Below are 21,412 nucleotides of genomic sequence, written 5' to 3' on the forward strand. Positions count from 1 at the left end.
AAGTTTATAAAGAGCCGATTCATTAATAAAAATAGTGTTTGGGTGAATTTTTTCAAACGTCGCTCGCTGACCGACGTCTAATTCTCTATATATTTTGTGTCATTTTTGTCTACATTATCATAAATTGCGTCTCTTGGTCTTTTATATTCTAAAATTCTAGCTATATCGGTTCCTTGAAAGCATGGATTACTTTCTTCATTAATAACCATATGTACTTTGTAGACAAGCTGGTTATTTTCAATATCCATAATTTGCTCCATTTATTTGCAAACGTTTTTAGAAGTGACTTTATTTATAATGTAAAAAGCCTCAATCGGAATTCTAGGAGATGCTTATCTCGTGGGGTATCACCATAGCCAACGAGATTTGATACGCCATAATTTTCAGTATAAATGCCCATACACCCTGATATTTAGTGACGAATTGTGATAAGTCATTAGATTTGATATTCGTCATACCGGCTGAAATATTCTGAAATTATCAGGATCCGTCTTCCCGATCCCTGAAATATAGTTAGTGGGGTTTGGCCAAACCCACTAAAATATTCTTAAATTTTCAGGGTTCAAAAATTTGGACCCTGCAACTCTGTAGTGTAAACCGGTCTTCAGATGTGGATGGCGGCTATGAACTAGTTTCCACAGATTTTTTCTCTCATAAATGGAAAATTCTTTATGGTTATCGGCCTCCAAGAGAAAAACAGTGTTTGAATTGCACCAGCAATCACATTTGCAAAGAGTGCTCGAAAGCCTACTACCAAAATTACGAAGCAAAATTAGCTGCGAAAGTTGAATGTGTCTGCGGCAAGATTCTTTCTAGATGTAGTTTGAAACGACATCTCAAACTACATACCTTATCATGAAAAAATACACATAATTAATTTTACCTAAAATCCTTTTCCAATTTTTATTTCTAATAAATGGACGACTTGAGCAACCTTAGTGTACTACAGTTGAGAGTTAAAGCTAAGGATTTGGGGCGTCGAGGCTATTCCAGCCTTAATAAATCTCAACCTATTAATCTCATCAATAATAATCAAGCGGGACCTGTGAACAGAGTTCTAAATAACGCTCCTACTCTGAAAAACCTCATAAATATTTGCAAATCTATAGGTATCAGGGGTTATAGTAGACTAAAGAAGCAAAACTTTTAGAGCTTATTGAAAATAATAACAGGCAAGCGACTGAGTAATTACCATTCCGAGATGTTCAAGAAAACCTATGTACTCCAGAACCAAGACCTTTAAAAGATGTGTTTCCTTATTCTACTGGATTATTAGGAAAAGAAAAGCGCAGAAGAACTTGCAAAGATTATGAAAATGAGTTAGCTTTAGGGGACAAGCAAATGAGAACTTGCCATTTCATGATGTAGACACCAACACCCCAGAGCCAACACCTTTGAAATATGTTTTTCCTTGTTCTACTGGAGTATTTGGAAAACAAAAGTAGAGAAGAACGCACAGAAATTATGAAATTGAAAGAGCTTTTCAGAGTAGGTTACAGACATTCAACTTTGAAAATGATTTAAATATTCTAGATCCTAATCACTTTATGACGTCGGTAAAGCCTTTTGTAGTTCGAACAGTAAAGGACAGTCTTCGAATGCGTCGTGGTGTACGAGTAAACATGTTGCTATTCTGTGAGTATAAAAGACAACCTACCGAACAGCGTCGAGAATTTCAGTTCCAGTCCTACCAATATTAATGCTGTCGTAGACTTCACCTCATACAAAGTGAGGTCGAAGGACACACTCTTGCTCGCTCCCGGTAAGAGACGTGTGCAGAACCACGTGGAGGTAGGAGCACACTTACTGTTTCTTAATATTTACAAAACTTACAAATTCTACTTTCACCAGTATGAACCTAACTATCTTGTCTCTACAACAACACTCCAGTTCTAGCAGAAAATCTCCACATCCATACTTACACATCTTAGCCATGATTTAACTCATCTGGTAAATATGTGTCTATTAAATTATTTATATTTCTCTCTTTATAATACTTATAAAGTTTAACACAAACAGCTCTCATTACAACGCCCCTTTATGACCTAAACAAAACTGCTAATTTGTACGTACTGCTCTGGTTCATGTGTCAATGTTCAAACCCTGTTGTGTTGTCTTGTAGTCTCACTCAGTATAGTGTGTGGTATCCTGAGCGGAAATACGCACAGAATGTCCTTGCTCGCGACAAGTAGTGGACACTTTGCATGTGTTGTAGTCTCAGTATACTGTGTGGTATCCTGAGCGGAAATACGCACAGAATGTCCCTGCTCGCGACAAGTAGTGGACACTTTGCATGTGTTGTAGTCTCAGTATACTGTGTGGTATACTCAGTGGAAATACGCACAGAATGTCCCTGCTCGCGACAAGTAGTGGACACTTTGCATGTGTTGTAGTCTCAGTATACTGTGTGGTATCCTGAGCGGAAATACGCACAGAATGTCCCTGCTCGCGACAAGTAGTGGACACTTTGCATGTGTTGTAGTCTCAGTATACTGTGTGGTATACTCAGTGGAAATACGCACAGAATGTCCCTGCTCGCGACAAGTAGTGGACACTTTGCATGTGTTGTAGTCTCAGTATACTGTGTGGTATACTCAGTGGAAATACGCACAGAATGTCCCTGCTCGCGACAAGTAGTGGACACTTTGCATGTGTTGTAGTCTCAGTATACTGTGTGGTATACTCAGTGGAAATACGCACAGAATGTCCTTGCTCGCGACAAGTAGTGGACACTTTGCATGTGTTGTAGTCTCAGTATACTGTGTGGTATACTCAGTGGAAATACGCACAGAATGTCCCTGCTCGCGACAAGTAGTGGACACTTTGCATGTGTTGTAGTCTCAGTATACTGTGTGGTATACTCAGTGGAAATACGCACAGAATGTCCTTGCTCGCGACAAGTAGTGGACACTTTGCATGTGTTGTAGTCTCAGTATACTGTGTGGTATACTCAGTGGAAATACGCACAGAATGTCCTTGCTCGCGACAAGTAGTGGACACTTTGCATGTGTTGTAGTCTCAGTATACTGTGTGGTATACTCAGTGGAAATACGCACAGAATGTCCTTGCTCGCGACAAGTAGTGGACACTTTGCATGTGTTGTAGTCTCAGTATAGTGTGTGGTATACTCAGTGGAAATACGCACAGAATGTCCCTGCTCGCGACAAGTAGTGGACACTTTGCATGTGTTGTAGTCTCAGTATACTGTGTGGTATACTCAGTGGAAATACGCACAGAATGTCCTTGCTCGCGACAAGTAGTGGACACTTTGCATGTGTTGTAGTCTCAGTATAGTGTGTGGTATACTCAGTGGAAATACGCACAGAATGTCCTTGCTCGCGACAAGTAGTGGACACTTTGCATGTGTTGTAGTCTCAGTATAGTGTGTGGTATACTCAGTGGAAATACGCACAGAATGTCCCTGCTCGCGACAAGTAGTGGACACTTTGCATGTGTTGTAGTCTCAGTATAGTGTGTGGTATACTCAGTGGAAATACGCACAGAATGTCCCTGCTCGCGACAAGTAGTGGACACTTTGCATGTGTTGTAGTCTCAGTATACTGTGTGGTATACTCAGTGGAAATACGCACAGAATGTCCTTGCTCGCGACAAGTAGTGGACACTTTGCATGTGTTGTAGTCTCAGTATAGTGTGTGGTATACTCAGTGGAAATACGCACAGAATGTCCTTGCTCGCGACAAGTAGTGGACACTTTGCATGTGTTGTAGTCTCAGTATAGTGTGTGGTATACTCAGTGGAAATACGCACAGAATGTCCCTGCTCGCGACAAGTAGTGGACACTTTGCATGTGTTGTAGTCTCAGTATAGTGTGTGGTATACTCAGTGGAAATACGCACAGAATGTCCCTGCTCGCGACAAGTAGTGGACACTTTGCATGTGTTGTAGTCTCAGTCAGTATAGTGTGTGGTATACTCAGTGGAAATACGCACAGAATGTCCCTGCTCGCGACAAGTAGTGGACACTTTGCATGTGTTGTAGTCTCACTCAGTATAGTGTGCTGTATACTCAGTGGAATACATGTGCAATTATTATTCCTTTGGTGCACTATCGAAATTCACTCAGAGAGCATTAAAAATTTACGGTATCATTGTATGGCTATTTTTTTAATTTTGATGTCAACTCCCTCCCGCTGCTTTATCCCTCAGACCCGGGCACATTCGTGTGAACCGACACTTCTTATTCCCAATTGCCGCTACTGTTACTTAGGATCTATAAGTCTCACTCCCACTTTGCCAACTTCCCGCTCCGTAGTCTCATTTAAATCTGATCATTCTCCATTAAGTTTCACGCTAATAATAATCTCCGCTCCCGTAAACCTCCCCTCTGCTGCATAACCCTGATCCTACGATTCCCTTACGTTGTTGGTACCAATATACTCTGCTTTTTTCCTTCTAATATTCTCAAGATCGGCCTCAACTTTACTCTGATTCTCTTTCTTCCACATGCTTTCTTCATGTCCTGAACAATTATCATAGCTTCATCAACTCTACCCACCTCATTAGATCGCCCTCATCTCCTGGTCTCCAACAGCTGCTCCTTCCTTCTGTCCTCTGTTTCCTTTCTGTGTTACAATTCGCCGTCCTCATTTCCTTCTGCTGTTCTACCTGTAGTAGCTGGTACCTATCACTCCTTAATGCCTGCTCACACCGACACTCCCTACACTTGCATTCCTCATATCAACTTATTTTGTAAACTCAAACATCGCTGCAGCCTGGTCGGTTAGGGTTTGATTCCCGATACTGCTAGAATGTGTGTGTACTTGTAGCTCACCTGTGTACCAGACGTATGAGAACACAATGTTTTTACTGCAGCCCAATTGTCTTTGACCTCCCACTGAACCAGTAATCCCTCAATATCCCTTGATATGCTGCCATATGCCTTCTCTAGATTTATGAGATAAATTTGTACTGCTTTGATTTCCTCGTGAATCTCATTCACACCTCACAAGTAGTGTTAACTGTTCGTTCTACTTCTTGCCTTCCACAGGATGTAAAAGGGGAACCTTGCAGTGAAGACCTGGATCTTTCAAATGAGTAAGTACTGACAAGACCCTTATAACTGCAGCATTGTCTTTCAAATGCCGAAGACATTTGTCTTATGCCTTACATGTCCAGACTTACTTTCAGCCTCTCTAAAAATATAATGAAATTATGATTCAATATTTTAAAGCCTAAGTTTTCATGTATAATAATTTTGGGTGGCTATTTCTAGCCGAGTGCAGCCCTTGTGAGGTAGACCCGCCGATGAGCGTGGGTAGCATATGCCAAGTTAGGTACCTGCATGTAATTTTGGTGGAGAATAGTGTTATATGTGGTGTGTGAGTTGCAGGGATGCTGGGGAGAGCAGAGCCACCCAGCTCCCGGGTCATGGGAATTAACCGATGAGGGTTAAAATCCCCGACCCGGCCGGGAATCGAACCCGGGACCCTCTGAACCTCAGGCTGACCATTCAGTCAACGAGTCGGACAAGTCTTCGTGTAAGAATAATAATTGATCAGAACATGGTAATGTTGGTCTGGCGACTGGCGATTGTCGTGGAGAAGGGGGTACCACTGAAATCTAGCATGCAGCATACAGTGAGGATGAGTTCCTCACCACAGTTTAGTATAAACTGGTTTGATTGTGGCAACTGCACATTAATAATATCCTGTTAGAAGTGTCCAGGAGCTCGCTGGACGAGAGTGAGTATTGTAATTGATTGGAATAAATAATACAATTCTGGTCTGGAAGTTAAATGAATATTGTAAATTAAAATGTAGTTATATCTTGGATTAAGAAACTTCAAGAACCAATTCCACTAACCTCCAGAAACTAAATGTAAAATTCAAAATTAATTAAAATGATGAAGACCTGCATGCGAGGAGGTCCATGGAATGAACGATACATCACATTCCAGAGGTTCCGCGGTTTTCAGTTGGATCTATGTAGACCCTGCAGCGGCATAAAGACGGCGCTCTGAAATGTATTGAAACAAATACTACCGCAGGCTGAAAGATGTAAGTTCCGTTCATATACAGTACAGATTCAGTCAACAGAAATGTGTCATAGACCGTCACCTTTAGGAAGTGGCTGAGTTTTATATTTCTTCTTTCTTGATTCATTCACTGTTATGGAAGAGAGAAAGTTCACCAACCACACATGTGAAAGTACCACATATAACATTGATAGACGTATTTATTTGAATGAAAATGTTTAATCATAATATTCCATTGCCCTCATCTTTAGAGGAACTTTAGCTCGTCTATTGCTGTTTTATTGTGTGTTGCCTCCAGAAACGCCTGTTTGAGGTCCCAAAGGGATTAGGGTAAGCAGAGGGCGAAATGAAGGTCAGTGAGGACCTGAAGTCATGGAGAATTCAAATTAACCAACATGGCCGGGAATCGAACCCAAGAACCCCTTGCTAGCAATGGAGTTGGACATCATTAATATTGCATAATTCTTTTCTGCTGCATTTTACTATTGTATTCAGTCGTCTAATTTTCCTGCTTTTTTGTCAGCAATTTTCACACAAAATATGAAGGGTTGGAAAGTCATATACATTTAATTTGGAATCCTTTCGCAGTCACTGGTGTACAAATCTCCTCCTATGAAGAGCCAGCCTCTGTTTGCTTGCTTTATAAACTGTGAGAATCCTCTGCGATCTCCAGCATCTTTAACTCAAGGTTTCACGTAAAACAGAATGGCTGTGTTTTCTCAGTCCACTTTTATATTTCAACGTTGTTTTTCATTTCTGAATCTCCTACCACCCTGCAACTGTGATGTCACTTCATACAGTTAATACAAGGAAATGGTGATTCTTATTTCCTTTCTTTGGAGATAATCTCTCTTTTACCAGAATGAAGTGAAGATATGACGTTGTAGTGGACTTGAACAGGGTACATACTTTTTGCTATAAACAGGACAGAGTGAACCAAATGCTTACGCTGGATGGTTACTCACAAACATGAGACCATCTCTGTCGCAGTTGGTGAATATTACTCTCATTTCCTAAAAGTGTACTTAAGTATCTTCTTAAAGGACAACCAGTTGTCTTAAGACGTAAATATAAGGTAATTTACACTTCACTCCCAGGTGATATAGTATGTGGATTAGAGACATAACCGCGTGTATGTTCCGCAATTCACCTTCCTAAACCGCTAGTAAACCAGCAAGTCATAATCACGAGTGAGTGTATACAAACTCATCGTGTGTGCAACTATGACCCTGAAAGAAGTGAAGAAAAGAATTGCAGGCTTCGAAAAGCAAATGGCTCAATTCCAAGCCCACCTGGAGGAAGCCATGTCTGCTCCCACCGGCAGTGATACCAACCCCAGCGATGTTCTGACTGTGCTTCAAGCGTACTTCCGAACCTTTCGAAATTCCGTGTGTGCTCAACTCTCGGTTTTGAAAGACAATGTCGCTGATATCGAGAAACGACCAGAAATTCAGGAGACTCGGAGCGGTACAGTAGGCGTAATTGTCTCCTTCTGCATGGAGTGAACGAGGCGCCTAATAAGGACATTTACGGGAATGCCATGGAAACTATTCGTGATGAACTGAAAGTCGAACTCTCCATGGACTCCATCGATCGCTATCATCGACTGGGACGCAATGTAAATCGACTGTTGACGTAGTGACTGAGGGTAATCCGCCTATCGCTACCACCAGCAGGATCAAGCGACAGCTGAAAGGCTCCAAACAGAACCCCTCACTAGGCTGAGAAAGGACGTTTTGAACATGGCACGAGACACTTTTGGACTGCGCAACACATACAGCCAAGAGGTGAACACACTTGTGGAATTACAATCATTCAAGAGGCAACATGGTGAAACCAACATGTGATCAATATGCATTCTATGTACTTTATTGAATGTGTAAATGTGTGTGTTTGTGTGCATCAGCTCGTCACTGTATGTACGAAGAAATTTAGGTAAGCCACATGTTTTAGATTCGTTTAGCATGCCTGAGTTAAGAAGTGCTATTGAAAGTCCCCTTGCTTGCTCCCTCCCTCACCCCTCAGCACTCTTCTATAGGCACAGCCCTTCCACCGGAACATACGTCTGGAAGGACACGGCTTCCCCCCGACCGTTTCTCTGCACTTTCTCCCTCCTATTCTACCCATACCATTTTAGAGAAGGAACTGATGTCATTTAATCGCTCCCTGATGTATGCGCATGTCAACAGCCAATCCATCGTTGCTTACCTCGACGAACTGAAGACGATATTTGAAGACAGTCCAAATCATATCGCTGCTGTAAGCGAGAGTTGGCTCCGTAGTTCGATCACCTCAAGAATGGTTGGCATATTTACAGGCATCATCGGACGAACAGACGAGGCGGTGGGCTTGCCTTATATTGTAAATCTGTGCTCCTGTTGTAAAGACTGTCCCTGAATATATGTTTTTAGAGCTGTTTGTCGATTCTGTAAAAATACTTGTAGGTGTAGTATATAGGCCCCCTGACGCAGTGCGAGCTTACTGAGACTGCTACCATCATACGAGCACTGCTACTTTTCGGAGATTTTAACACAAATTTATTAACGACTACAAAATATTTTTAAATCCTGTGACATGGCTATATTGCCCATCAAACCCACCTACCACGTCCAAAATTCATAGACCTAGTAATAACAAATAACACCCAAAAATCCTTCACTACGGTCAAGTATCTGTTCCTGAGATATCTAAACATGATGTCATATACCTAGCATATTCTCTTCGGGTAGCTAAGTACCTATCAAAATATGTAACGCTTAGAGACTTTAAAAGCATGAATTTAATACAACTGAGACAAGACACACAACTCTGCTCCTGGTATAAAGTAATGATAACGAGCGACATTGACGAGAAAGTGGAAATATTTAATTCCCATTTACATGAATTGTACAAGAAGCATGCACCAAAGCGTTCTGTGAGAGTAACACGTCCACCCTGCCCTTGGCTGACTGCTGATGTTAAGACTATGATGAAAGAACGAAACGCAGTACACCGACGCTATAAGCAGACTCAACTAGCTGATGTACATGAGCAGTACCGTGTTCTTAGAAACCGAATTAAGCTTGTAATTCGCAATAACAAATTTAATTATTTCCAGCATTTAAACAAAAATATTAACACTGGTTCCACATGGCGACAACTTTGGTCACTGGGTGGTGGCAAACCACTTGCGAAGCATGATGATCCCGAGGTGTCCCTTGATGAAGTTAAATGCATATTTCTCCACGGAACGCCTCACTCCTGACACAACGACAGTACAAAACACCATTGACAATATATTAAGGCAACAATCGCCAGTTCGTCCAGAATTTGAATTTGATACTGTTACGGAGCATGAATTAAGAAGGGAAGTTAATTCAACAGGAGCTGTTGAAATTCCCATTTCACTCGTGACCTACATAATCGACTACCCATTATTACGCATTTAATAAACACCTGTCTTATTTAAGGTAATACCCCAATTAAATGGAAAGACGCACTCATTGTGCCAGTCTCAAAGAACTCTCCTCCAAGCAATACTTCTGACTGCTGACCTGTCTTCAATCTCACAGTACTTTCTAAGGTTTTGGAGAAAATTATGCATAAACAAATAGTTAAATACTTGGAAAAAATTCCCTTAGAGAATGGTTTAAAGAAAGGACACAGTACTTAAGATGACATTAGACGGGCTATGGACTACGCAAACTGAATGTACTCAGCAGTGCGTTTGACACTGTGTTAACCAAGTTACAAAAACTTCACATGGCTCATTCTTCTATTCAGCTCTTGGGCTCATACCTCAAAAATAGACGACAGCGAGTTGTATCAAACATTACGAAGACTAAGCTATCTGGCCTTCCCCAAGGGTCTGTTCTTGGGCCTCTTTTATTCTTAATCTATATTAATGATATTTCTTCTCATCTGAATGACTGCAACTACCACCTTTATGCTGACGATCTTCAGATATACTCACACTTTAAAGTCTCCGACACTGACAAACCAATGAACTCAACTCTATATTCAATTAGCTCGTATGCAGAAGAGAACTGCGTATTAATTAACCCGAAGAAAACGCAAGCAATAATAACAGGACGATATAGGCTAAACATCACACAGCAGCCAACTCTCATGCTTTTGAGAAGTCTGTAAGAAAACCTAGGCGTTGTCATAAATGACACATTAAATTGGAATGACCATCTAACAAGTGTCTGCAGAAAGGTATATGCATCTCTCCACCCCCTAAAAGTGAAACAATCCATTCTTTCACATAGCATGAAAACAAAACTTATTCAAACTCTCATTTTTTCAATAATTTATTACTGTGATGTATTAACCGAATGCAACGGTAGAACAAACTATGAAACTTCAATGGGCAATCAACTCTTGTATACGTCTTATATCGTCGTTGCCGGGACAAAACCTCCTATGTGATAGTATTACTGACCCACACCACATAGCGAGAATGCCTTGACAATATTCACACAATATTGCACCCTAGATGACAGAACCTTATCGGCCAAAGTTCTAATGTAACATAGGAGGATTTGTCCCGGCAACGACGATATTTCCTTTGAACTTCAGGACACATATTTCCCCTTATTATGAGAAGCTATCTTGGCTGAAAATCGATCAAGTAAGAAATCTACACACTGCGACACTAATTCTTCGACTTTTGAACGAATCTACGCCTGAATACCTATCCTTACATTTTACCTTCCTCTCATCTACCCATGGACATAATATCAGATCGACTTCTACTCTTTTGATACCGGTTAATCTTTTCTTGTCGAAAATTCCTCTTAAATACGTGATCAGCTTGTATGAATGTTAGTGTGTATGAGTGCAAGTATGATTTAGAGCTAGGTGATGTAGATAGATAATATTAATTATTAAAAACAATTATAATAAGTTACCGAATTATCAACACAAAATCAAACATAGGAAATGCAGGAGTTGGTTTAATAATGAATAAGAAAATAGGGCAGCGGGTAAGCTACTACGACCAGCATAGTGAAAGAATTATTGTCGTCAAGATAGACACCAAACCGATGCCCACTACAATAGTGCAGGTCTATATACCTACTAGCTCAGCGGATGACGAGGAAATCGAACAAATATATGAAGAGATAGAAGATTTAATACAATATGTAAAAGGTGACAAGAATCTAATTGTGATGGGAGACTGGAATGCAGTGGTAGCCCAAGGAAGAGAAGGTAATACAGTAGGAGAATTCGGATTGGGACAAACGAATTAAAGAGGAAGTGGACTGGTTGAAATCTGCACTGATCATAATTTAGTCCTTACCAATGCATGGTTCAAACACCACAAACGACGGCTTTATACGTGGACGAGACCTGGAGACACTGGAAGGAATCAAATAGACTTCATTATGATTAGGCAGAGATTCAGAAACCAGGTGTTAGATTGCAAAACTTTCCCGGGAGCAGACGTGGACTCTGACCACAACTTGTTGATCATGAAATGCCATCTGAAGCTGAAGAAATTGAAGAAAGGAAAGAATGCAAAAAGATGGGATCTAGACAAGTTGAAAGAAAGGAGTGTGAGGGATTTGTTTCAGTGAACATGTTGCAAAAGGACTAAGTGAAATGGCTGAAGGAAACACAATAGAGGAAGAGTGGATATTCATGAAAAATGAAGTCCGCAGGGCTGCTGAAGAAATGGTAGGAAGGAAGAAAAGATCAACTATGAATCAGTGGATAACTCAGCAGATACTAGACCTGATTGATGAACGACGAAAATACAAGAATGCTAGAAATGAAGAGGGCAGAAAAGAATACAGGCGATTACAGAATTAAGTGAATAGAAAGTGCAAGGTAGCTAAGGAAGACTGGCTGAAGGAGAAGTGCAAGGATGTCGAAGGTTGTATGGTCCTAGGAAAGGTAGATGCTGCATACAGGAAAATCAAAGAAACCTATGGAGAAAGGAAATCTAGGTGTATGAATATTAAGAGCTCAAATGGAAAGCCATTTCTAGGGAAAGAAGTTAAAGCATAAAGATGGCAGGAACATATCCAGCAGTTGTATCAAGGTGAAGATGTAGAGAATTTGGTTCTGGAACAAGAAGAGGCTGTTGATGCTGATGAAATGGGAGACCCAATTTTGAGGTCAGAGTTTGACAGAGCTGTGAGCGACCTAAATAGGAACAAGGCACCTGGAATTGTTGGCATTCCCTCTGAATTACTGACTGCCTTAGGAGAAACCAGCATAGCAAGGTTATTCCATTTAGTGTGTAAGATGTATGAGACAGGAGAAGTCCCATCCAATTTTCGGCAGAATGTTGTTATACCTATTCCCATGAAAGCCGGTGCTGACAGGTGTGAAAAATACCGCACCATTAGTTTGGTGTCTCATGCCTGCAAAATTTTAACACGTATTGTTTACAGAAGAATAGAAAAACAAGTGAAAGCTGAGTTGGGAGAAGATCAGTTTGGCTTCAGAAGAAATGTAGGAAGACGTGAAGCATACCTGACTTTACGTCTGATCTTAGACGATAGGATCAAGAAGGGCAAGCCCACGTACATGGCATTCGTAGATCTAGAAAAGGAATTCGATAATGGTGATTGGACCAAGCTATCTAAGATCCTGAAGGTGATTGGGATCAGATACCGAGAACGATGAATTATCTATAATCTGTACAAAAATCAGTCTGCAGTGGTAAGAATCGAGGGCTTTGTAAAAGAAGCGAGGCAAGGCTGCAGTTTGTCCCCCTCCTTTACAATGTTTACAAAGAACAGGCAGTAAAGGAAATCAAAGAGGAATTTGGAAAGGGAATCACAGTCCAAGCAGAGGAAATCAAAACCTTGAGATTTGCCGATGATATTGTTATTTTATCTGAGACTGCAGAAGATCTCGAGAAGCTGCTGAATGGTATGGACGAAGTCTTGGGTAAGGAGTACAAGATTAAAATAAATAAATTCAAAACAAAAGTAATGGAGTGCAGTCGAACGAAGGCAGGTGATGCAGGAAATATTAAATTAGGAAATGAAGTCTTAAAGAAAGTAGATGAATATTGTTACTTGGGTAGTAAAATAACTAACGATGGCAGAAGTAAGGAGGACATAAAATGCAGATTAGCTCAAGCAAGGAAGAGCTTTCTTAAGAAAATAAAATTGCTTACTTCAAACATTGATATAGGAATTAGAAAGATGTTTTGAAGACTTTCGTGTGGAGCGTGGCATTGTATGGAAGTGAAACATGGACGATAACTAGCTCAGAAAGAAAGAGAATAGAAGCTTTTGAAATGTGGTGTTACAGAAAGAATGCTGAAGGTGAGATGGATAGATCGAATCGCAAATGAAGAGATACTGAATCGAATTGGTGAGAGGAGATCGATTTGGCTAAATTTGACGAGAAGAAGAGATAGAATGATAGGATACATCTTAAGACACCCAGGACTTTGGTGGGTATTTGAAGGAAGTGTAGGTGGTAAGAACGGTAGGGGTAGACCAAGGTATGAATATGACAAGCAGATTAGAGCGGATGTTGGATGCGGTAGTTACGTAGAAATGAAAAGGTTAGCACAGGATAGGGTGGCGTTGAGAGCTGCATCATACCAGTCTATGGACTGATGACTCAAACAACAACAACAACAAACTAATATTACTCCATTCATTTAGATAGTTTCTAGAGACCGTTCACAATGCAATTTTTCTCATTCATGTGACTGTCCTGTATGTTGTGGTTAAGGGCCGTGGGCCCTAACTTAGCCACATACAAAGGCATAAAACAAATAAATAAGAAACATTGTCCAAATTACTCACTCTATTTTTGAAATTTAGTGGGCTACATTTTGTTTTATACCTGTTTGAATAAAGAAAATTGGTGTTCTTTAATGAAAACTTTAATTTGTTTCTACTGAGTGTTGCCCTAGAGATTGAATATTATTTCATCTGCTTTAGAATACAAGTGTCAATAATGTTCAACATCAATAGATCAGAAACGTGATTGTCATCTGATTCATAAAACCCCGTTGTAGTATTGGCAGCATGTTGCCATGTAGCACACACCCACACAATTCCTGACTGTTCTCAGCTCCTACTACAAGAACTCCTCCCACCTACTCACTGACAGTGTTGGAGCGTGCCTCAGGACACCTCCCCTCATTGTGTGTGTTTCCACTGTATCGTATTTCACGGAACATTTCTTTCAGTGACGGGTCACTTGCTTTATGTTTCAGCACTCGGTCATCAACTCCGACCAGTGTTTGTGAAACTCCACCCTCTCAGACTCATGGGAGCAGCACACCTGCCTACAACGCATTCCGTTTGGACGACAAGCCTTTTGCATGCCTGAGTTGTTTCAAGACGTTCACGAGGAGAAGTAGTCTAAGCAGGCACATGCTCGCTCACCGAGGAGACTTGGCACATCGATGTGCTAACTGCGGGAAAGGCTTCACACGCAGAGAACATTTAGCCGCTCACACGATTAAGCATACGGCGCCGAAACCTACGCCACAAGTCGAGAAACCTTATTCCTGTTCTGTGTGTGGCAAAACATTCTTGTACCGGTCTCACCTAAACAATCACGTACTTTCCCATACAGGCGAGCGACCACATATATGTTTTATTTGTAACAAGGCATTTGCATTACGGTGTAATCTAATGTCACATATTCTAGTCCACTCTGGCTCAAAGCCTCATGAGTGTGCCGCTTGCGGGAAGACTTTCTCTCGCAGGTCTCATTGTAAGCAGCATGTGCTACTGCACACACGACCGACACCTTATAAATGTACTGTGTGTGATAAATCGTTTCTCCGACGTGCGGACGTGAAGCATCATATGGCATCTCACGATCTCTTACCAGATGTGCTGTAGGTTGTTCTTATGACGATCAACAAGATAAACAATCTACAGAAAGAATTATTCAACCCCTAGAGTATGCTGCCTCTGGCATGTGCATTTCTCTGGGTTCCTAGATGTGGAACAGATACGCCTCATCGAGGATAATCGACACAGTCATTAATAGACCTGGTAATTTCAGTGTAGTATGCAGATACTGACACCTCCCCTGTACCTGCTCTTCTAAGGGTATGAGAACTTAGTTGGTTAGACCAAGGGTAGCAGGGTTATTTGAATATTCCTCCAACCATGCCCTCATGCATTGAGCCCTTTCACAGCAGTTGCTATTTTGGAAGATGCGAGTGTAGCATGAAAGAACTGGATAAATGGCAGCACCTGCTCACCAACAACGTGCTGGTTCATATTCACAGTCACCTGAAGAAGTAGATCTTAAGGCGTGTAACGGTAAACAGACCAACCTTCACTCAAGTGACGGCTTCAGTCATTTTGGATGAAGTGCTTCATTGGGCTGTACGCTTCCGCTCTACTAGGTGCTCCTCAGCCAATTGAGGATAGTGGCCTCTTGTGTGATGCTTGACTCCAAATGTTCATTGCATGCAGTCTTCCTCTCATTTTTCATTCGGAAGTTGATTGGGAACGACTTGTATTCATGTACAGCAATTTCTGTTGCATCTGTTTAAGACAATTGTTCTGACTCCATTCTTCGTGCACGCATGAGTCAGTGGATACAACAATTGAGGCCTTCTCTTACTCGAAACAGTACATTAGAATGATTATTAACACTACCGTAATTAATACTAAACAAAGCACAGTTAAACACAATGAAAATATTTTATAACTGAAATAAAATTCCACCCCAGTCAGACATACGTACTTACCATAATAACAATAATATTTTACTGTATGCCCAAACGATAGCCCCTTGCTTAGACGTACAAGCCATATATCAGCGGTGAGGGGTCATGACGCCATGTGGCAACAGTGCACTGCCACCTTTGTTGACATAAAGAGGTCACTATGAGTTTCTGAATAGGTTCAGGTCTGTGAAACTACTCGTGCAAACAGACAAACTAGCACTGATTGTCCTCGTCTGTAGTCTGGCGTAGTTCTCTTACACTAAACCAATTAGCACTACCGTAATTAATGTTAAATAAAACACAGTTAAGCACAATCAAAGTGTTTTATAATTGAAATACCACCGCAGTGAGACATACAATAATAATGCAATGCCATGATCAATGAAACAACAGAAATTTGCTTGTATCCTGCGTTACCTCTTAACGGTCTTTTAAATCACACTGTGGTGGGTATTCCTCTGACTTCATTCTCGTGCTGCAAACACCGAAAATGGGTTGTTATATGTGAAGCTCGATGATGCGGAGTGACAAGCAGGTTTGATGTTTGATCCCTTCTCTCTCTGCCATAAATATCTGCGAAGTAAAGGAAATGCAAAGAAAGGTAAGATGGGGAATATTTAGTAAAAACTCGGTGGAGGGGAGACAAAGTATGATGGTTATGACGAACATGAAGTTCCAACCACTCTAGTTCTAGGAAAGTGATGACAAGTGGTCATACTTTTAGGGGAAGTTCCAATGGTCGATCTTCATAATGTTAATATTTCATGTTCCTTTCTCAGAAACTGCTGGGTGAATAGTAGTTTACCATGTTTGCTTCCCCTACCATGAATTCAGCTCTTCTTGCACATGCCGAGTCTAGTTGTTGCATGGCTGAAATCCCGGTTAATGTCCAAGTTTGTTCAGAACTATGCATTTCACAATATTTCCTTTGTTGAAACTTGCTACAGCTTCGTAGACACCCATTTATAGAGGTTTGACACCAATGAATGTGATTTTAGGTAATCTGCCCAAACCGTTCAGAGGTTCATTAGGATTCCAACTCCATGTTCCTCCACCGAGTTCTTACTAAACACTTTGAAGATTTCAGTTAGAACAAAATACCATGATAAAATGCCATGCTAAAGGTGGTAAAAGTTTTAGACTTCTGTGATAAGTGTCAATTGAAAAAATTGAAATTTATGGGCAAAAAATAAGTTATGAGAAAATTCCATTTTAGTTAATAACAGGTGAGGCACCTCTTCTGATGTCGCTAGTTTATACCTGGATCATATAAGAGGTTATCTGGATCCTCTTTTTCTTCACACATCTGTTCCAGCTTTCTCTTTCCTATGTTTCTGCCCTGTCAGGCCTTCTTCTGTGCTTCTTGTACCATGCGTTCAACTCTTCTTACATGTGCCGAGTCGAGTCATTGCATGGCTGAAATACAGTGGAATCCTGGTTGAAGTCCAAGTTTCTTGAGAACTATGCATTTCCCAATATTCCCCTTGTTGAAGCTTGCTACAGCTTCTTACACACCCAGTTACATGGGTTTATCACCAGTAAATGTGGTTTTAGGTAATATACTCCAAATCAAACTGTTCGGAGATTCATTAGGACTTTGACTCTAAACATGGACACACTTCTTCAGAAGTTCAGGGTGAGCCAAGTCTCATCTCAGTCATAACGCTTTTTGGAAGATGAGAATGTTCACTGTGTGGCTTTGGACGGAACTTGCACCAACTAGGTTATCCTCATGGACACAGTATAAATCAGAGCAGGATGTTGGTATTGCATTATTTACCACTGTTGTATACTTTGACCTTCCAACATATTTTCTCTTCTTGAATATCTTTGCGCTTCTAGGCATTTTGATGTGTTTCATCTTGTACTAACTGCATTTGAATAAAAACATGTGACCATGAAAACAATGCAAAGTAAACAAATGAGAATCAATAGTATTACAGTTTAGCCAACTCCAGGAAATATAAACCTTCCAATACAAAATAATTTTCCTTCATATAAAAACCAATTCATCAAAGAGACTTGTATGTTAAATTTTTCAATGTTTTCTAATGCACACTGCATTATTTAAAGAAATATGCATGTTTAGCAAATATCAAGTGTTATACATCATTTTAAACATCATATAAAAAACTAAAATGTATATTTATCCATATTTTGTTGATTGGATGCTGTACGATTGTGGACGTACATTATTAAAAACATCACAATAGTCAAAATATAGCATTATTGGAGCTTTGGTTAATTTCTTTTTAAGTCTAATATATATAAAATAAGAGTTTGGTCTGTACATTGCTCAGAGTTCAGAAAGGATGGTATTTCTGTATCAGACGTGTCCACAGTAACAAGGAAATGCACTTTTTAATTTTCCATAATGTCTGTCTGTCTGTCTGTCTGTCTGTCTGTCTGTCTGTCTGTCTGTCTGTCTGTCTGTCTGTCTGTCTGTCTGTCTGTCTGTCTGTCTGTGTGTCTGTCTGTCTGTCTGCACACGCATCACGAGAAAACAGCTGAAGAGAATTTAATGAAACTCGGTATGCAAAGCCGGGGAATAAGTCGTTACAATCTAGACCATAAATAATTTTAATCACCTGAGAAAAATGGTAGTTTAGGGGAAGGCCTAAAATTTATTTTTCAAATATTTCTTATTAGTGGTCGTATCTTCATGAAAATCGGTATGCAAAGTCGGAATATTAAGTCGATATAATCTAGACCATAATAATTGTATTCATGCTGAATTAAATGGCAGTTTAGGGGAAGGCCTAAAATTTAATTCTCAAATATTTATGTCGTTAGTGGTCGTATCTTAATGAAAATCAGTACGCAAAGTCGGGGAATAAGTCACTACTATCAGGCTATAAATAATTGTGTTCACGCTGAGAAAATGATAGTTTAGGGGAAGGCCTAACATTTTATTCTCAAATGTTTGTTATTATTGGTTCTTTCTTAATAAAAGTCGGTATTCAAATTTGGGGAGTAAGTCGCTATTGTCTGGGCCATAACTAACTTTATTCACTCTGAGTGAAATGGTAGTTTAGGGGGAGGCCTAAAATTTATTTCTCAAATATTTTTGTTATTAGTGGTCGTATCGATAAACACTACATAACTATAGTTATATAGTATTAAATTTCCGATCATTTATGTCTTATGCATTGTTACCGGACTGGCTATGATCACAGAGATATTCATGAATTTGTATTTTTGTTACTATGTTCATATCAGCGCCAAGTCACGAAAAAATGGGTAAACAGAATTTAATGAAAATCGGTATATAAAGTCGGAGAAAAAGGCCTACATGTAGTAAACTTATAAAATTGATCAACAATAACATTACATTGACCATTGCTTGTTGTGATGTGTTTTGTCTTATGTTGCCACTCACCTCCGATAGATAGGATTACTGCTGCGTACCGAGTATTTTTTTATTTGCTTTACGTCGCACCGACACAGATAGGTGTTATGGCGACGATGGGATAGGAAAGGGCTAGGAGTGTGAAGGAAGGGGCCTTGCCCTTTAAAAAAGTACATTCCTAGCATTTGCCTGGTGTGAAAATGGGGAAACCTAGGAATAACCTTCTTCACGGCTGCCAACAGTGGGGTTTGAATCCATTATCTCCCAGATGCAAGGTCACAGCTGCGTGCCCCTATCCACACGGCCAACTCGCCCGGTCGTACCGAGTGTAACAGCCCGCCTGAATATTGGTGGGATGTAGCTGTGGTGTTAGATAACTTTCTTCTTTAGCATGCCATTCCTCTGGTTCATAAATTTCTGATACTACTGCTACGAAACACACTGGTTCATCACAGCATTCGAGCTATTCAATCCCTACTCTGAGGCACTGATTGGAATGAGCAGTTTGCATATTTAACGGAGTGTTCACGGCAGCTTGCGGTCTGGTCATTCCAGCTGTGGAACTTCGGACTGTTAGATCGGCACCGTAGTACTGTTCGTTGAAAGTGAGAAAATGTGTTGTTTTTCATTTGATTGAGTATTTTATATGATAACATTGCTTTCAATCGCTACATTCCTACTGACGTTTTTGTAATGACCTATGCTGTCTTCAGTTAGGAAATCCAAAAAATCAGTCTTTCTGAGAAAGCCATAGCGAAGCACGGCTACATCACCTGATAAAGAAGCCTCCGTGGCTCAGGCGGCAGCGCGTCGGCCTCTCACCGCTCTTGTTCCGTGTTTCAAATACCGGTCACTGTAGCTGAGCCCTGTTATCTTTCATTTCAGCAACACACTGCACTACCATTTCATTTCATATGTCAGTCATTAATCATTGTCCCAGGGGAGTGAGACAGGCTTCGGCAGCCGGCACAATTCCTATCCTCGCCGTAAGATGGCGGCTTCATTCATTCCATCCCTGACCCGGTCACTGACTGGAAAACAGGTCGTAGGTTTTCATTCATTTATATAAGGAATGTGGAGCTGAGAAAATGTTTTGGCAGACATGTAGGACATGTCCAGAATCAAGTCATGTGTTCGTCCATGATAATGCTGAAATGCAACATCCTGAAGGATTACTCTGGGTAATGGACGTTTACTTATACTTGTCGTTTGATTTTGATGGCGAAGAAAGATTACTTGTGAATTTGTAATGTTCAATTTCAGGTCGCGCACAGTAAACCAGTCAATGTTTAGTAAATCTATATTTTCGTGAACATATCATGCTCTAGTGGAGTTGAAATCGTCAGCATAAATATGGTATTTGCAATGTCCCAAATTCGATGATATGTTATTCACAAAGAGTGCAAAAAGGAAAGGTCCAAGCACAGAGACTTGAGTGACTTCTCTGTTCACGTGTCGTGACAAGGAAACGATTCCATTATTATTATTATTCCCACATTGTTGGCGTCCGTGAAGATAGGAACGCATCCAACCCATCGTACTCGGAGGAAATGTAGAGCCTTCAGTTAGGTCTATGCTGTTGAAAGCTTTACTGTAATCTACTATTGCTTGTCGAACGTCCTCAGTCTCTTTGTAGTTGTACTTCTCGGAAACTGGACTGGAAAGGATTGTGCCTTTGAAGATACTTTAGATAAAGCTGATATTGGACGATAGTTGCCCTCATCCGAAGACGTAGCCGTTATGGATATGTAGAGTATAGCAAAGAGAAATTGATTACATGAGTTAAGGTTGGTGATATAAAACTAAAGATTAGTTTGACCATGTCAATCCCAATGTCATCAGTTTGATTTCATGGTTTTTCTAAGGCTTTCTTTTGTAACTTGGAGGGGCGTCACATGACTGAAATAAAATTTATGTCTCTCAGGTGTAGGATGTGCATCTGTTTGTCATCAAGTCGTACTACAGTACTCGTTAAAGAGCCACAAGAGGTACTGCAATTTCATTTCTGTTCTTGTTCTTCCTAAGTCCTAGGTTATTAATATATTTCCACAATTTCTTCACCATTCTACCGTTAGGCGAAAGTGAACTGTAAGCGTATCGCAGTTAATCATTTCGTATTTGTTGTGTTGTCTTGTTTCTTAACTTCCTATATTCGTCAAACATTTGTTCTGTAGGGTCAGAAGGGCCTGTTACCGCGGGGTCATTAGGCTCCTCACTTTCATCTATCCCATATGACCCCCCTTGATCAGCTCTTCAATTCCAACAGTACTAGGTTGCGAATCGTAGGGAGACTTTCATCTTCACGCCCTACGCGACCCTTGTCTTCCTTTGGACGATATCTTCATTTTTTGAAGTGTTGCACACCTTCCGCTTCTTCCTGATTAGTGGTTGCCCAGTTGCAATAATCATCACCT

General features: G+C 40.5%; 1 protein-coding gene across 1 annotated transcript in view; it reads left to right on the plus strand.

Annotated features, from left to right (window-relative positions):
• The window catches only part of LOC136886517 (gastrula zinc finger protein XlCGF28.1), a 58,105-nt gene extending 37,814 nt beyond the window's left edge, over window positions 1-20,291 (plus strand). Inside the window, exons 3-5 of the mRNA XM_067159331.2 lie at window positions 5,008-5,054; window positions 14,171-14,519; window positions 20,262-20,291. Coding sequence (XP_067015432.2) covers window positions 5,008-5,054; window positions 14,171-14,519; window positions 20,262-20,291 — 426 coding nt within the window. The remainder of the gene's footprint in view (window positions 1-5,007; window positions 5,055-14,170; window positions 14,520-20,261) is intronic.
• The last annotated feature ends 1,121 nt before the right edge of the window (window positions 20,292-21,412 follow it).

Source organism: Anabrus simplex, chromosome X (assembly GCF_040414725.1).
Source record: "Anabrus simplex isolate iqAnaSimp1 chromosome X, ASM4041472v1, whole genome shotgun sequence".
In the NCBI taxonomy this organism is placed as follows: Eukaryota; Metazoa; Arthropoda; class Insecta; order Orthoptera; family Tettigoniidae; genus Anabrus; species Anabrus simplex.